Consider the following 14,819-nt stretch of genomic DNA (forward strand, 5'->3'; position numbering starts at 1 on the left):
CATAGATCAACACTCCTGTCTTCAAATAAACCTGGGGATACCCCCGCTGATTGCAGCGTCTTGTATTGTTGGTACGTTGAGCGCTCGCAGGGAGAGCTCCAATTCAACAATTAAGTAACCGTAGATTAGCCGAGAACACATCAGGGTTCTGTTCCATTAGACATCCCACGGGAACGCAACCAATCAGCTGCCTCTGACGGGTCAGTGAAAAACAGGGAGGAGCCGTTGCTGACAACCCGGAGACGCGCCGGGTATATCATAGAGTAGATAATGTTCTTATCTCTGAGTTGCTTCTTAACATCCACAAATCTTGCCCGCTGTTTCTGGAGCTCAACGGAGAAGTCTAGAAATATCGAGATTGTAGCATCGTTGAACTTGATGGGACTCTTTTGTCATGCCAATCGTAGGATAGCATCTCTGTCCTTACAATTAAGGATACGTGCCAGGAAAGGTCTGGGTGGAGCTCCAGGAGGAAGAGACTTGGTGGGGACTCTATGGGCTCTTTCCACCGAGAAAATGTATCTCCCAGTGACGATTTAAGCCAATCCTCCAGGAATTTTTCAGGCTGCTGGCCTTCTGTACGTTCCGGCAGGCCTATGATGCGAATGTTGTTTCGACGCATTCTGTTTTCAAGGTCATCAGCCTTTTGTTTCCAGGCGTTCGTGGAGCCAGCAACTTTTGCCAATTTGGCCTCCATAGGTTTAATGGTGTCCTCCACCTGAGACACCCTTGTCTCCACTTCTGCCATACGTCCCTTCATAGCTTGCATGTCTTGCCTCAGACGCCCCACCTCAGTGTGTACGTCTTCTATTTGTTCAGAAAGGGACGTTCTAGTCAGAGATATAGCTTGCATTAATTGTGCAGATGCTTGCTTAAGAGTCAGTTCATCTTGCTCACCCTCATCGATATTATCAGAAAGACGATTTCTCCCCCGCTGAGCTTGTGAGGAGTTATTTCTAAGAGATCTTGCACTGTCCTGGGCATCAATCCTAGCGAACTCTTTTAGCTTGTCAGCTGCAGACGTATTTTTTGCACATTGCATGATTAACAGGTAAATGATGCAGCAAGGTGGTCTAAATCAGATCTGCAGCAGTGTCCCGCGGTCACACCAGGGCTGTTGTATATAGTATACGGCGTTGTTGTTGAGGGCCTCTATGTCCAGGAGGTGCACCAGTGTACTACCAGGAAGTGTAGGCTGAGGGTTTGTTGGTAGTCCCTGCAGTAGGGAATGTCCTGGGCAGTGGTGATAGCAGCAAGGGGACCTATGTAATCTCCAATTGGAGACACAGCTGGACGAGTTATGGCTGATATGGGAGCGCGGGGCTCAATCTTTCAGAGCTCACACCGCGCTGCCCCTTAGTCTGTGGAGCGCAGGTATTTGTTTCTCAGCCGCGCTGTAATAATGAGGAGCTGCGCCACGTCCTCTGCTGCAGGAGCGCGCGCTTTAGTAATGGCCGCCGCTCACAGCTGCCCCCACTGCCGGTATGCGTCCTTCTCCTCTTGTCGGGCCAGGGTCCCACAGCTCTCACCTGCAGGCGCCTAGTGCTTCCCGGAGATCAGGGAGGGACTTCAGCCGCATTTGTTTGCAGCACCGCGCTGCCTGTGAGTAAAGCGTCCTCCTGGAAGATGGCTGCCGCCACATGCAGGGCCCACCGCCTCGCCGATCTTCTTCCCTCGTCGGCACCTCCCTGTCACTGCCTCAGTCCTCTCCAGGAGCCGGCAGCCTCTATACCTCCAGGGGTCTCGGCAGCAGTAGAATATATTGAATATCATAGAATACCGCGCTACAAGTGTCAAAACCAAACCTAAAACCAGTCCAAAATGAATTATAAAATGATAATAATAACACACCTAACCGTCCACAGGGGTTACTAATACCACCTACTGCACAGTAGTAATACTTGTCATATATGGAGTAGGGGAAAAAACAGTGAATGAAGAAGCGCTGAACTCCCTATAAGATTAGCAGTAGAATATAGAGGTTATAATGGGGTCTAATAGGCAGGATGGTGAAAGGATATTAGGGAGCTCTCCCAGAATGCGTCTTTCTCCTCTCACTCCATAGCCACGCCCCCCGGACAAAATTATTTTGAGAGCGAATTTACATAATTACAAAATGTCTAAGAAGCATCTTATGAAGTCAGCTGTATTTGAGCTTTTCACATTGACTCAAGATAAAACAAACATTTTGTGTGTCACTGTATAAGTGACTCAGATGAAATCAAATGCTGTGATGCCAAAACCAGTACATACTCAGGCAGTGATAAAAATGATCCTTCAAGAGCTTTCAATCTAAAAAGACATTTACAACCCTGCCACCCAGAAGTTTACAAAGCTGTGATTGAAAAACACCACAGCAGCACCAAGAAAACCAGAGACCAGCACTTCCCGTCAGGCAAAGGAGGAGAAAATAGAGTCTCAAACATCAGTTACAAGATAATTTGTAAGTGAGAAAGTTACTGTAACAATGACAGCAGATGTGTTTAAAAGACAGGTCATCGAGCTTGTTGTGAAGGACAGTGTACCACTATACCTATGTACCATCAATATTTGCACGACCAGCTTTTACAGCTCTTAATGGAGAAATGGCCTGCAAACTTGGTGTTTCTCTGGAAAGAAAAAGTATTAGAAAATTAATGATTAAAGAAGCCCTTAACCAAAAGGAAGATCTTAAAAAAACGCTCAAGAAATGCTTTTTGTTTCTTAAAATGGATGCCTGCACACGTCACAGAGTGAACTAATTTGGCTATGAACGTTCGATATGCTTCTAACAACAAAAAAATTGTTACTAAGACACAGGCAGTAAAAGATACTAAAGCTCATCACAGCAGCCAGTTTCTCCAGATCTAAGGGTACTGTCACACAGTGGCACTTTGGTCGCTACAACGGCACGATCCGTGACGTTCCAGCGATATGGTTACGATATCGCTGTGTCTGACACGCTACTGCGATCAGGGACCCCGCTGAGAATCGTACGTCGTAGCAGATCGTTTGAAACTTTATTTCGTCGTCAAGTGTCCCGCTGTGGCGGCATGATCGCAGCGTGTAACAAAGGTGTGCACGATATTCCCAATGTCCCGTATGACTTCTACATCGCAACTACGTCATGAAATTATCGCTCCAGCGCCATGCATTGCAAAGTGAGACCGCAGTCTACGACGCTGGAGCGATAATCAAGCGACGCTGCAACGTCACGGATCGTGCCGTCGGAGCGATCAAAGTGCCACTGTGTGACAGTACCCTAAGTGGAAAAAGTTCTGCAAGATTATGAACTCAAAAAAGAACAGGTTCTTGCTATTGTAACTGATAATGCTTCAAACATGATAAGTACAATTAAACTGATGAATGAGAATAATTAAGGTGAACAGCAGCTAGAAAAACATTTCACATTGAGACTGTTGGAGATGGAAGGTCACAGTCCTGTTCCCATAATGGAGGAACAAACAGATATTACTACAGAAGAACAGCAAAATGATTCTTTACAATTAGATGATCTTGTTGAAGCTACTTCACACCTCTTTCCTATTCATCACATTCGCTGTATTGTGCACACACTGCAGCTAGCAATAAAGGTACCGTCACACTAAACGATATCGCTAGCGATCCGTGACGTTGCAGCGTCCTGGCTAGCGATATCGTTTAGTTTGACACGCAGCAGCGATCAGGATCCTGCTGTGATGTCGCTGGTCGCTGAATAAAGTCCAGAACTTTATTTGGTCGTCCGATCGCCGTGTATCGTTGTGTTTGACACCAAAAGCAACGATACCAGCGATGTTTTACACTGGTAACCAGGGTAAACATCGGGTTACTAAGCGCAGGGCCGCGCTTAGTAACCCGATGTTTACCCTGGTTACCAGCGTAAAAGTAAAAAAAACAAACAGTACATGCTCACCTGCACGTCCCCCAGCGTCTGCTTCCTGCTCTGACTGAGATCCGGCCCTAAAGTGAAAGTGAAAGCACAGCGGTGACGTCACCGCTCTGCTGTTAGGGCCGGAGCTCAGTCAGTGTCAGGAAGCAGACGCTGGGGGACGCGCAGGTGAGCATGTACTGTTTGTTTTTTTTACTTTTACGCTGGTAACCAGGGTAAACATCGGGTTACTAAGCGCGGCCCTGCGCTTAGCAACCCGATGTTTACCCTGGTTACCCGGGGACCTCGGCATCGTTGGTCGCTGGAGAGCGGTCTGTGTGACAGCTCTCCAGCGATCAAACAGCGACGCTACAGCGATCGGCATCGTTGTCGCTATCGCTGCAGCGTCGCTTAATGTGACGGTACCTTAAGAGAAAGTCAGCAAGAGGAACATGCTGGAATTCTGATTAGCAAAGTGAGGAAATTGGCTATTGCTGCCAGAACCCCTAAAATTGATTCCATCTTGAAGAGACGTGCTGGAAAAGGGGCAATTGTGGATCAAGTCACTCGGTGGGGCAGCACCTATTTAATGATTGAGCAATTGCTTGAGCTGAAATCCTTCCTTGTAGATATGGCCAACCCTCAGGTAACACATGAAGGTCAATGGACACAGGTGGCTGAATTGAAGGAATTGCTTCATTACCCATTTACAGTGACTAAAAAGTTACAAGCTGAGGATTTAACTCCTGGCATTTGTATAGAGGAGTGGAAGAACTTGTTGTTTTGCCTGTCCCAGAGGTTTAATCGCAGATGGCATTGCTGCTTCAATGAAATGGAGAGAAACACTGCTATTAGAAAATAAAATTCTTCTGCCAGCTGTTTATGTGGACCAGAGTCATCGTATATTGCTGGATGATCAACAGCTTACTAAAGGAAAAGAAGCTATGATTGAAGTAGCAGTTAGGATGAGTGGGCTACAGGACGGCCAAGAGCAAGAGGACTCGGGTCCTGCCAGTGCTGCTGCTGCCGTTCCTTCATCCTCATCAGATGAGGAGTTTGATTTCGACAAGCATTTGGATGACAAGGAGCAGGCAAAGCATTGCTGCAGGGAAAAAAATTACACTCCCATAGAAAACAGATTGACCATATTTCAGCAACATTTTTCACTTGCTCTCAAAGAAGTAGAAGAGTTCAATCGCTCATCAAAACTGACTGTGCACGGGGCAATTCCTTTATACTCTGAAATTGTTAGAGATGTTGCCCAGGTTACTGCTTTGCCACCAACCCAAGTTAGTGTAGCGAGGTTGTTATCTAGCATTAAAATAATTAGGTCAGATTTGAGGTCATCTATGAAAGAGGATCTGATGGCGGCGATACTATTTCTCAGAACAAATTCATAGACTGCACAAATGCTATTCAGTACATTTTTGTTGTAAACTGTTTTTTTTCCACATACTGCATAGTGTATAATAAATTGTAAATATGTAAAAGTTTTTTTGTCCTAAAGTTGTATTCCAATAAATATATTTTATGTTCTATCTAAATGGCTTGATTATTGTATCATAATAATGATTAAAAGCCTGATGTTACCATTTTACTACAGTAAATTTATCACTTAAACCTAAACATGAGCCATGTATGAGGGAGTCGGAGTCGTGGAATTGGAGTCAGTGTCATGAAAATTGAGGAGTCGGAGTCGGAGGTTTGGCTTACCAACTCCACAGCCCTGGTATACATAGTAACAAACAAGTATAATAATCTTAAACAATACAAGTCACGACTGGTACAGAAGGAGAGGACCTGCCCGTGAGAGCTCACAATCTACTAGGGATGGAACTTAATTTTTTTTTTAAATATACGTGTCTGGTATTTGTGTAGTGACCTGGAGAATCATATTGTCAGATCAGTTTTAAAGGGAACCTGTCACCCCTCCAGGAGTTTTTAAATAAAAGAGCCACCTTGTGCAGCAGTAATGCTGCATTCTAACAAGGTGGCTCTTTTAGTTCTGGGTGCTGTAACTGCCGAAATAATCAGTTTCGTTATTTGTCCAAAATACCTTTTCTTCCGTCCTGGAGGCAGGCCTTTCCCCCCTGCTGCAGACGCCACACAGCCGTCAGTCATGTCTTCTTGGCGCCGCCTCCTCACAGCTGTTTTGAAATCAGCCGGCGCCTGCGCTCTTTTTTCCTGCTTTGGGCAGGCGCAGTGAGCGCTGCCCGTCTGTCCTCATATGCAGTCTAGCTGACTGCGCCTGTGCGGCCGCCCTGCCTGTGAATCCCAGCCCCGTAGTATGAATAAATCATAAGACACTGCAGGGCTGGGATTCCCAGGCAGGGCGGCCGCACAGGCGCAGTCAGCTAGACTGCATATGAGGAGAGAGGATGGGCAGCGCTCACTGCGCCTGCCCAAAGCAGGAGAAAAGAGCGCAGGCGCCGGCTGATTTCAAAACAGCGCTGAGGAGGCGGCGCCCGGCGCCAAGACGACATGACTGACGGCTGTGTGGCGTCTGCAGCAGGGTGGAAAGGCCTGCCTCCTTGACTGAAGAAAAGGTATTTTGGACAAATAAAACTGATTATTTAGTTACAGCACCCAGAATTAAAAGAGCCACCTTGTCAGAATGCAGCATTACTGCTGCACAAGGTGGCTCTTTTAGTTAAAAACGCCTGGGGGGGTGTGACAGGTTCCCTTTAAACTATAGTGAATATGGTAACTAAAAAACAAAAAAAAATAATTGTGGAACTGCACTTTTTTTTTTTTTTACAGTTTCAACGCACTAGGAATTTTTTTCCATGCTTTCCAGTTCATCACATGACACAATTAATGGTGTCATTCATAAGTACAATGTGTCCAGCAAAAAACTGCTTTAATATGGCTACGTGTAAGGAAAAATAAAAAAAGTTATCACTCTTGGAAGGAGGGGATGAAAAAACAAAAATGAAAAAAAGGAAATTGGCCGCAGTGTGAAGAGGTTAAGGTTTAGCAATTGAAGAATCGGCCAAAATCATCTGGAATTACTAAATCCCGCCCAAATGCAGACATGGAATAATAAATTGGGTGCAAAAAAAAAAAAGGCTTCAAAACTCATAAAACTAGACAATGAAAGGTACAAAGGCAATGATATACAGAACTAGTAGATTCTCACCTGTCTCACAATGCACTCCAGTGAATTCAGGGGTACACACACAGATATAACCATCTCCCATATCCTCGCAGGTAGCACCATTGACACAAGGTGATGATAAGCATGGTCTGAACTCTGGGTATAGAAGTGAAACAACACAAAACAGCTCATAACAATCCAATCACAGAAGTCTGTCGGGTAAAATCATCACATCATTACTTAACCACAACTAGTAAAACAAACTTTTTGCTACATATGTAGTTAACTCCTTCCTTATCAGCTGATTATTATATTTTTTTGCTGTACTGTTTTTTTCCTCCCCTTCTTGTAAGAGACATATCCGTATGTGGATTTTTTGCGTGACGTGGCGTAATTGTAAATGATAACATGTTTTCAATTCATGATATCATAAAACATAGTAAAAATGGAAAAAAAAAAGTTTCAAGTAGGGTGGTTATGGTGGAATAAAAATGCAAATCCACCACTGTTTTTTTAGGATTGGTATTAAAGAAGCACTCCTCCTCCCATCAAAGTTTTTATCCTCTTAATATATTGCAGTAATCATATTATACAGCTCTGTGTACTCACAAATGCTCATTTTTCCTTTTTACCCAGCTAATTCTCTTTTCTCTGCAAAAATCATTGCTCTCTTCACTTTCTGACCCGGCTGCTCCCTTTTCTCCCCCATCATGGTATTTTGCAGTGACTCGTGACTCATACAAGGAAAACTGAACTCCTGTTTCTACACAAAGCTTAGAAGGATTCAGCTAATCCATTTTTAATCACGTAACGTCATAGAGCTAATGGAAAAGAGATGAACTAACTGTGTAGAAAGGCAAAATGAGCAATTGTAAATACACAGTGCTATATAAAATGATGATTGCAATATATTAAGAGGATAAAACACTAACAGGCAGGTAATTGGAGTTACCTGCCTGTTGTGTCACGCCACGTTCGTCCCCAGCACAAAACGGTCACATACCGCTCCTGCTGAGGATTCAAAAGCCTCTGCTGACGCCATTTTTACAGAGCCGAGGCTTCTTTTCTGCTCTGCTGTGTCGACAGGGCGTGACTTCCGGCATCATTCTGATCCCCACTTTCTAACTAGGGGAGCTGGCTGTCAGTCATAATGACGCCGGAAGTCCCGCCCCATGGCGTCAGCAGAGGCAGTTGAATCCCCTGCAGGAGCGGTATGTGACCGCTCTGTTCTGGAGGAGAACGGCGCCGTGCAATTACCTGCCTGTCAGTGCTTAGGTACAATTTTTGTAAAGTCCCGGAAACACCCTTTAATGGTGTTCATTGTGCAGTAAAAAGGAGATTTTTGTGTACTCACAGTAAAATCTCTTTCTCTTAGCCTCTAATTGGGGGACACAGGACCATGGGTGTTATGTTGCTGTCCACTAGGAGGCGACACTATGCATAATCTGAAAAAGATTAACTGTGGCTCCTCCTCTGCAGTATACACCCCTGGACGGCATCAGCCTTCTCCAGTTTTGTGCAAAAGCAGTAGGAGGAACGTAACATGAATAACATAATTATGCCTGTAAGAAGGCAACTATGTAACATGAATAACATAATTATGCCTGTAAGAAGGCAACTATGTACGAGCTCAAAGAACAATATGAGAACTCAACAGTAACAGCCCGAAAAGGGCAACAGGGTGGGAGCTGTGTCCCCCAATTAGAGGCTAAGAGAAAGAGATTTTACGGTGAGTACACAAAAATCTCCTTTACTCTGTCGCCTCATTGGGGGACACAGGACCATGGGACGTCCTAAAGCAGTCCCTGGGTGGGAAGCAATGGACGAATATTGTGCAGACAGGCCCCTATGCTTAGGGCACCGCCACCTGCAGAACACATCTACCCAGGCTCGCACCCGCTGAGGACTGGGTATGAACCCTGTAGTGTTTAGTAAACGTGTGTAGGCTAGTCCAAGTGGCCGCCTTACACACTTGTTGTGCCAAAGCCTGGTGCCGAATGGCCCAGGAGGCCCCTACCACCCGTGTAGAGTGTGCCGTAATACCGGCTGGAAGAGGAGAATTCTTAAGGCGGTAGGCCTCTTGTATGGTGGATTTGATCCACCTGGCAAGGGTAGCTTTGGAAGCTGGCAGACCCTTGTGGCCGCCTTCCTGAAGGAGGAAAAGAGAATCAGACCTCCGGAAGGACTCAGTCCTAGACACGTATATACGCAATGCCCTGACAAGGTCATGCGTATGCAGAGCCTTCTCCACTCTATGAACCGGAACCGGACAAAGGGATGGTAGTGAAATTTCCTCATTGAGGTGGAAGTTGGACACAACCTTCGGGAGGAAGGATGGTACCGTACGAAGAACTACCTTGTCCTGGTGAAAAGCCAGGAAGGGCCATCTGCAGGAGAGTGCTGTCAGTTCAGACACCCTGCGTAGCGAGGTGATTGCCACCAGGAAAACCACCTTCTGGGAGAGAAGGCGGAGCGGGACCTCCTTAAGGGGTTCGAAGGGTGGTTCCTGCAATGCTGTCAGGACCAGGTTGAGGTTCCATGTTTCTAGTGGTCGTCTGTAGGGAGGAACCAATCGGGAAACCCCCTGAAGGAAAGTCCTTACTTGCGGCTTGGTAGCAATGCGCCTTTGAAAAAGCACTGAGAAGGCTGACACCTGGCTCTTAAGCGAGCCCAACGACAGCCTGGCCTCCAGACCGGATTGGAGAAAACCAAGTACTTTGGGTAGGGAATAAGGGAGTGGGATCTGGCCACGAGATTCGCACCAGGTAAAGAAAGCTTTCCAGGTACGGTAATAAATCTTGGCAGAGGCTGGCTTCCGTGCCCTGATCATGGTTCCAATGACGTCCGGCGAGAGCCCTGCCTGGGTTAGAACCCAGGTCTCAAGGGCCACGCCATCAAATTGAGAGCCCCTGAGTTCTGGTGGTAGAACGGGCCTTGTGATAGAAGATCGTGGCAGACGGGGAGACGCCAGGGGGCATCTGCTGTAAGTTGTACGATGTCGGCGTACCATGTACGTCTGGGCCAGTCCGGTGCAATTAGGATGGTTGGAACTCCCTCTTGTTTGATCTTCCTCACCACTCTGGATATCAGGGGGAGAGGTGGAAAAATGTACAGAAGCTGGAACTGGGTCCAGTCCTGAACCAGAGCGTCTGCTCCGAGCGACCGCGGATCCTGTGTTCTGGCCATGAAGTTGGAGACCTTGGCATTAAAGTGGGATGCCATTAGGTCCACATCCGGGGTCCCCCAGTGGTGACAGATCTGGTGAAAAATTTCAGGATGGAGAGACCACTCTCCCGAGTCTATTCCTTGTCGGCTGAGGAAGTCTGCTTCCCAGTTGTCCACACCCGGAATGTGGACCGCCGAAAGAACCGACCCTGTGTCCTCCGCCCAGCGGGGGATGTGTGACACTTCTCGCATCACCTGGGTACTGCGGGTCCCACCTTGGTGATTCACATATGCCACAGCCGTGGCATTGTCCGACTGTATTCTGATGTGAGAGGCTGCCAGTAAGTGATGGAAGGCCCTGAATGCCAGGAGGATGGCACGAATTTCCAGGATGTTGATGGGCATGGTCACTTCCACTGGGGACCACTTGCCCGGTGCCCTGTGGTGTAGGCGCACAGCACCCCAACCCGTCAGGCTCGCGTCGGTGGTCAGAACCCTCCATTGACCTGTGAGAAAGGATTTCCCCTTTGCTAGCGAAATTGGCTTGAGCTACCAGTGCAGGGACCTCCTGGTTGACGACGTCAGCTGGAACTCCCTGTCGAGAGAAAAGGGATTCCTGTCCCAGGACTTGAGAATGGCTAGTTGGAGAGGCCTGAGGTGAAACTGGGCAAATGGGACCGCTTCTATTGCTGCCCCCATCTTGCCGAGGACTCTCATGGCAAACCGGAGAGATCGAGGGGGTTTGCGGAGGAGGGTGCGAACTGCTAGGCGGAGAGCCAGTGCCTTGTCCTTGGGAAGGAGCACTAGACCCCTGGGAGGTGTTGAATAGCATTCCCAGGAAGGTCAGGGACTGACTCGGGGTTGGTGATGACTTTTGTAAGTTGATTAACCAGCCCATGCGACTGAGAGTATCGGTTGTGATTGAGACGCTGAGCTCGCAGTCCTTGAAGGTGGGAGCCTTGATGAGTAGATCGTCCAGGTATGGAACGACTACTATGCCTCTGGAGTGTAGGACGTCCATGGTGGCTGCCATGACTTTGGTGAACACTCTGGGAGCCGTGGCGAGTCCGAAAGGGAGAGCCACGAATTGGTAGTGGTCCTGGCCTATTGCGAACCTCAAAAACCTCTGATGGGCAGGTGCAATGGGTATATGCAGGTATGCGTCTTGTATGTCTATGGAGGCGAGATATTCTCCCTTCTCCATGGATGCAATGATGGACCGAAGGGACTCCATGCGGAAGTGACGGACCCGTACATATTTGTTGAGCTGTTTTAGGTCTAGTATGGGCTGTACGCTGCCTCTTTTCTTGGGAACTACGAACAGATTGGAGTAGAACCCTCGGAAGCGGTCGGTCGTGGGGACCGGTAGTATGACCCCTGCTTGAAAAAGCGAGGAGACCGCTTGGTGGTAGGCACGAGCCTTGGCTGGCGGTTTTGGGGGGACAGAGAGAAAGAATCGGTCCGGTGGGTTGGAGGTGAAGTCTATTTTGTAGACACTAGTTCCCTGACCCACCTGTCTTCTGTAATAGGCAGCCAGACTTGATGAAAGAGCAAAAGTCGTCCGCCTACTGGTGTGGTGTCTTCCGGAGTCCGTGAGTCATGATGAGGAGAAAGTCTGAGATTTTCCTCCTCTGGGCTTAGGCTGGCCTGCTTTTGACTGCCAGGTCTTGTCCGACCTCTGCGTCGATCGTGAGTTTTCCCTGCGTGGGGTACGGTTACGATTTTGTGCTGGACGCGAGACGGACCAGCCCGAGGAATTCCGAAAGGATCGGAATCGAGTTTGGTTACGCTTCTTGTAAGTGCATTTAGGTTTGAGTTGGGGAAGACAAGTACTCTTACCCCCGGTAGCGTTGGATATCATAGTGTCCAACTGTTCACCGAAAAGTCTCCCACTGAGGTAGGGGAGGTGCGTGAGGGACTCCTTTGAGGCTGCGTCCGCTTTCCATTCCCGCAGGATACGCCGAATTGTGATGGTGTTTGATGCTATCCCTGCTACTCCCCTTGCTGAATCCAGAGCTGCATGAAGCATGTAGTCTGCTACAACTGCTATTTGAACCGCTTGGTCTGACAGCTCAGGAGCGGATGCTTGGAGAGCTTGTAAATTTTTTTGCCCAGGCCAGAATGGCCTTGGCAGCCCAAACTGAGCCGAACGCGGGAGCCAGGGATGCCCCTGCTGCCTCAAAAATTGAACGAGCTATGCGTTCTACCTGCTGGTCTGCTGCGTCCCTGAGGGTTGAGCTATCTGGCAGTGAAAGGAGGGTCTGTGCTGCTAGCCTAGAGACTGGGGGGTCCACTTCAGGTGGATCTGTCCATTCCTTGGTGTCCTTCTGTGGGAAGGGGTACCTTGCCTCCAGATATTTGCGATTAGTGAATTTTTTCTGAGGCTGTGATAGCTGCTTTTTAAGGATCGCCTTAAACTCTGGGTGGTTAGAGAAAACCTTAGGCGGCTTCAGAGGTCCTTCAAAGGAAATCTTATGTTCTGGGGCCTCTGGTGGCGGATCAGAAATGTCCAGCACCCGATGGATGGAAGACATAATGTCCTCAACTAGGGCTGTATTGCTAGGGGGGATTGGGATCAGGGACCCCTCCGTTTCCCTGTCTGAGTCAGAGTCGCAGATGCCTTCCGAATCCTGTGTATCACTGAGGCGTCCCCTGCTGAGTGAGCCGGGGAGGAGACCTTCTCTGGTCGGGGATTGCGGAGATCTGCATTGTCTGTCCCTGGAATGGGACGGTCTAGATGACCTGGAGCTACGGTGTCTGTCTCTCCCTAGAGGGGGATGACCGTGTACTATGGGATGACACAGATGGACTTGATCTATGGGTCCGCTTGCGTCCTGACCTAGACGTGGATGTGCCAGGGTCATCTTGTTCCTGAGTCAAGCTCTCCCTTTGCTGGGTAACGGTCATAGCCGACACATGACCCTGCAGAGCCTGAAGCAATGTGGAGGTTAGGTTATCTATAGACTGCGTCATAGATTGCGATATCTGAGTAGCCCATTCCGGCGTGGCATTAGACACCAAAGCATTGGCAGGGGCCTCTTGGGGCTCTGACACATTAGTTTGTATACAGTTCTGGCAATGCGGGTAGGTGCTGCCACTGGGGAGAGCGGTCCCGCAGGCTGTGCAGAATGCATAATAGCAGTTCTGCCTGGTTCTCTTGGACCTTGAGCCCGGCATAGTGCACAGAGTGCAGAAGGGCTGCCGGCAGAGGACCTTACAGGGGTAGAGAAACCTATAGGGGAGCCTTATAGGTAATATGGATTCACAGCTGAGTAAAAAACCCAGCTGTGATCTTACCCCACCAGTGTGCCCCTAGGTCCAGCGCCGAAGATCCACAGTCCTGTGCCCCCCGGAGACTGGCTGCCTGGTCCTGGTCCTGAAGACCAGGAGATACAGGGTTAATCTGCAGCAGAAAAATGGCGGCTGAGAAGGGAGAAGGGGGCGGAGAGCTGGAAAAAAGGCGGCAAGGCTGTGTAAAAACGCGCCCTTTCTGTCTCGATCCACCCCCTTTATGACACTATAGAGTGTCATATTTGTCATCCGGGGGGCTGGCCGGGGGGCGGAGAGGAGGCGGCAGCTTCAGCTAGGCCGAAGCCGGGGCCTAAATTAGATGCCTGAGGCCCAGAAGGGCTCCAGGCCGGCGTGAAAGTCCGGGAGGGGGTCAGATCTGAACCGGACCCCCCCCCCCTGGATTTAAAGGCAGGATGGCGGTGGGGATATAAGCGGAAGGGGGAGCCCGGTTGGGGTCTCCCTGAGGCAGTATAGAGCTGGTGCTGCCGCAGAGACAGGGGTGCAGGGAGCCCTGTGTCTGTCTGTGCCATGCCTGCCTGCACTCCCCCCCGGCCCCAACAGGAGCCCGCAGCTGGGCTGGGGTCCCTGGATGCAGGCGCAGTGTGCTGGCCCATTGCTGGGAGCTGTAGAATGCTGCCTGTACAGGCCCTACCTGAGTTGTCTCAACCTAATACCCCCAGAGGGGGATTAGGGAGGGTGCTGTTGTCACACCTTCAGGGGCCTTTATCCTCGCCTCGACCTCAACCCAGAAACCAAAAGGAATTGGGGAAGGAGGGGGGGGGGTCTCGACTTCGAACCAGCACCTGAGGGACTGGGGAAGGAGCAACATGGGGAATAGCCATCTCTACTTCAACTGGGCACCCCATAATAGGGGGCCGAGGAAGGAGCCATGCCGGGAGTCTCACGGGAGACCCTCTTTTCTTTATCTGTAATCCCGTCAGAAAAAACGGAGTAAAAATCTTTTAGGTGTGCCTCCTATGCGACACTAAGCAAAAACTGGAGAAGGCTGATGCCGTCCAGGGGTGTATACTGCACAGGAGGAGCCACAGTTAATCTTTTTCAGATTATGCATAGTGTCGCCTCCTAGTGGACAGCAGCATAACACCCATGGTCCTGTGTCCCCCAATGAGACGACAGAGTAAAATGATTCGTTATGACGGCTGTGATCCCATAATTGTGCAGTTTGGTTTTTTTTAATTTAAGCAGTGAAAAAAAAATTCAGAACTTAGTAAGAGATCTGTAATGTTTATTTTTCTGTACATGGAGCTGTCTGAAGGCTTTTTTTGTGGTGAGCTGTAGTTATTATCGCTACCATGTCGGGTACATACATTTTTTAATGCATTTTTTGGGAATGGTGCACGCCTTTTAAATTTTCATATTATGATGTTAAGGATTTATTTTTTTATACTTTTTGTGGAC

At 48.6% G+C, this 14,819-nt stretch overlaps 1 protein-coding gene across 1 annotated transcript in view; it reads right to left on the minus strand.

The window, feature by feature from the left end:
* Positions 1–14,819, minus strand: part of SNED1 (sushi, nidogen and EGF like domains 1) — a 290,708-nt gene that overhangs the window by 149,212 nt on the left and 126,677 nt on the right. Inside the window, exon 18 of the mRNA XM_077291025.1 lies at positions 6,987–7,100. Within this exon, the coding sequence (XP_077147140.1) occupies positions 6,987–7,100 (114 nt within the window). The remainder of the gene's footprint in view (positions 1–6,986; positions 7,101–14,819) is intronic.

Source organism: Ranitomeya variabilis, chromosome 2 (genome assembly GCF_051348905.1).
Source record: "Ranitomeya variabilis isolate aRanVar5 chromosome 2, aRanVar5.hap1, whole genome shotgun sequence".
NCBI classification, from domain to species: domain Eukaryota; kingdom Metazoa; phylum Chordata; class Amphibia; order Anura; family Dendrobatidae; genus Ranitomeya; species Ranitomeya variabilis.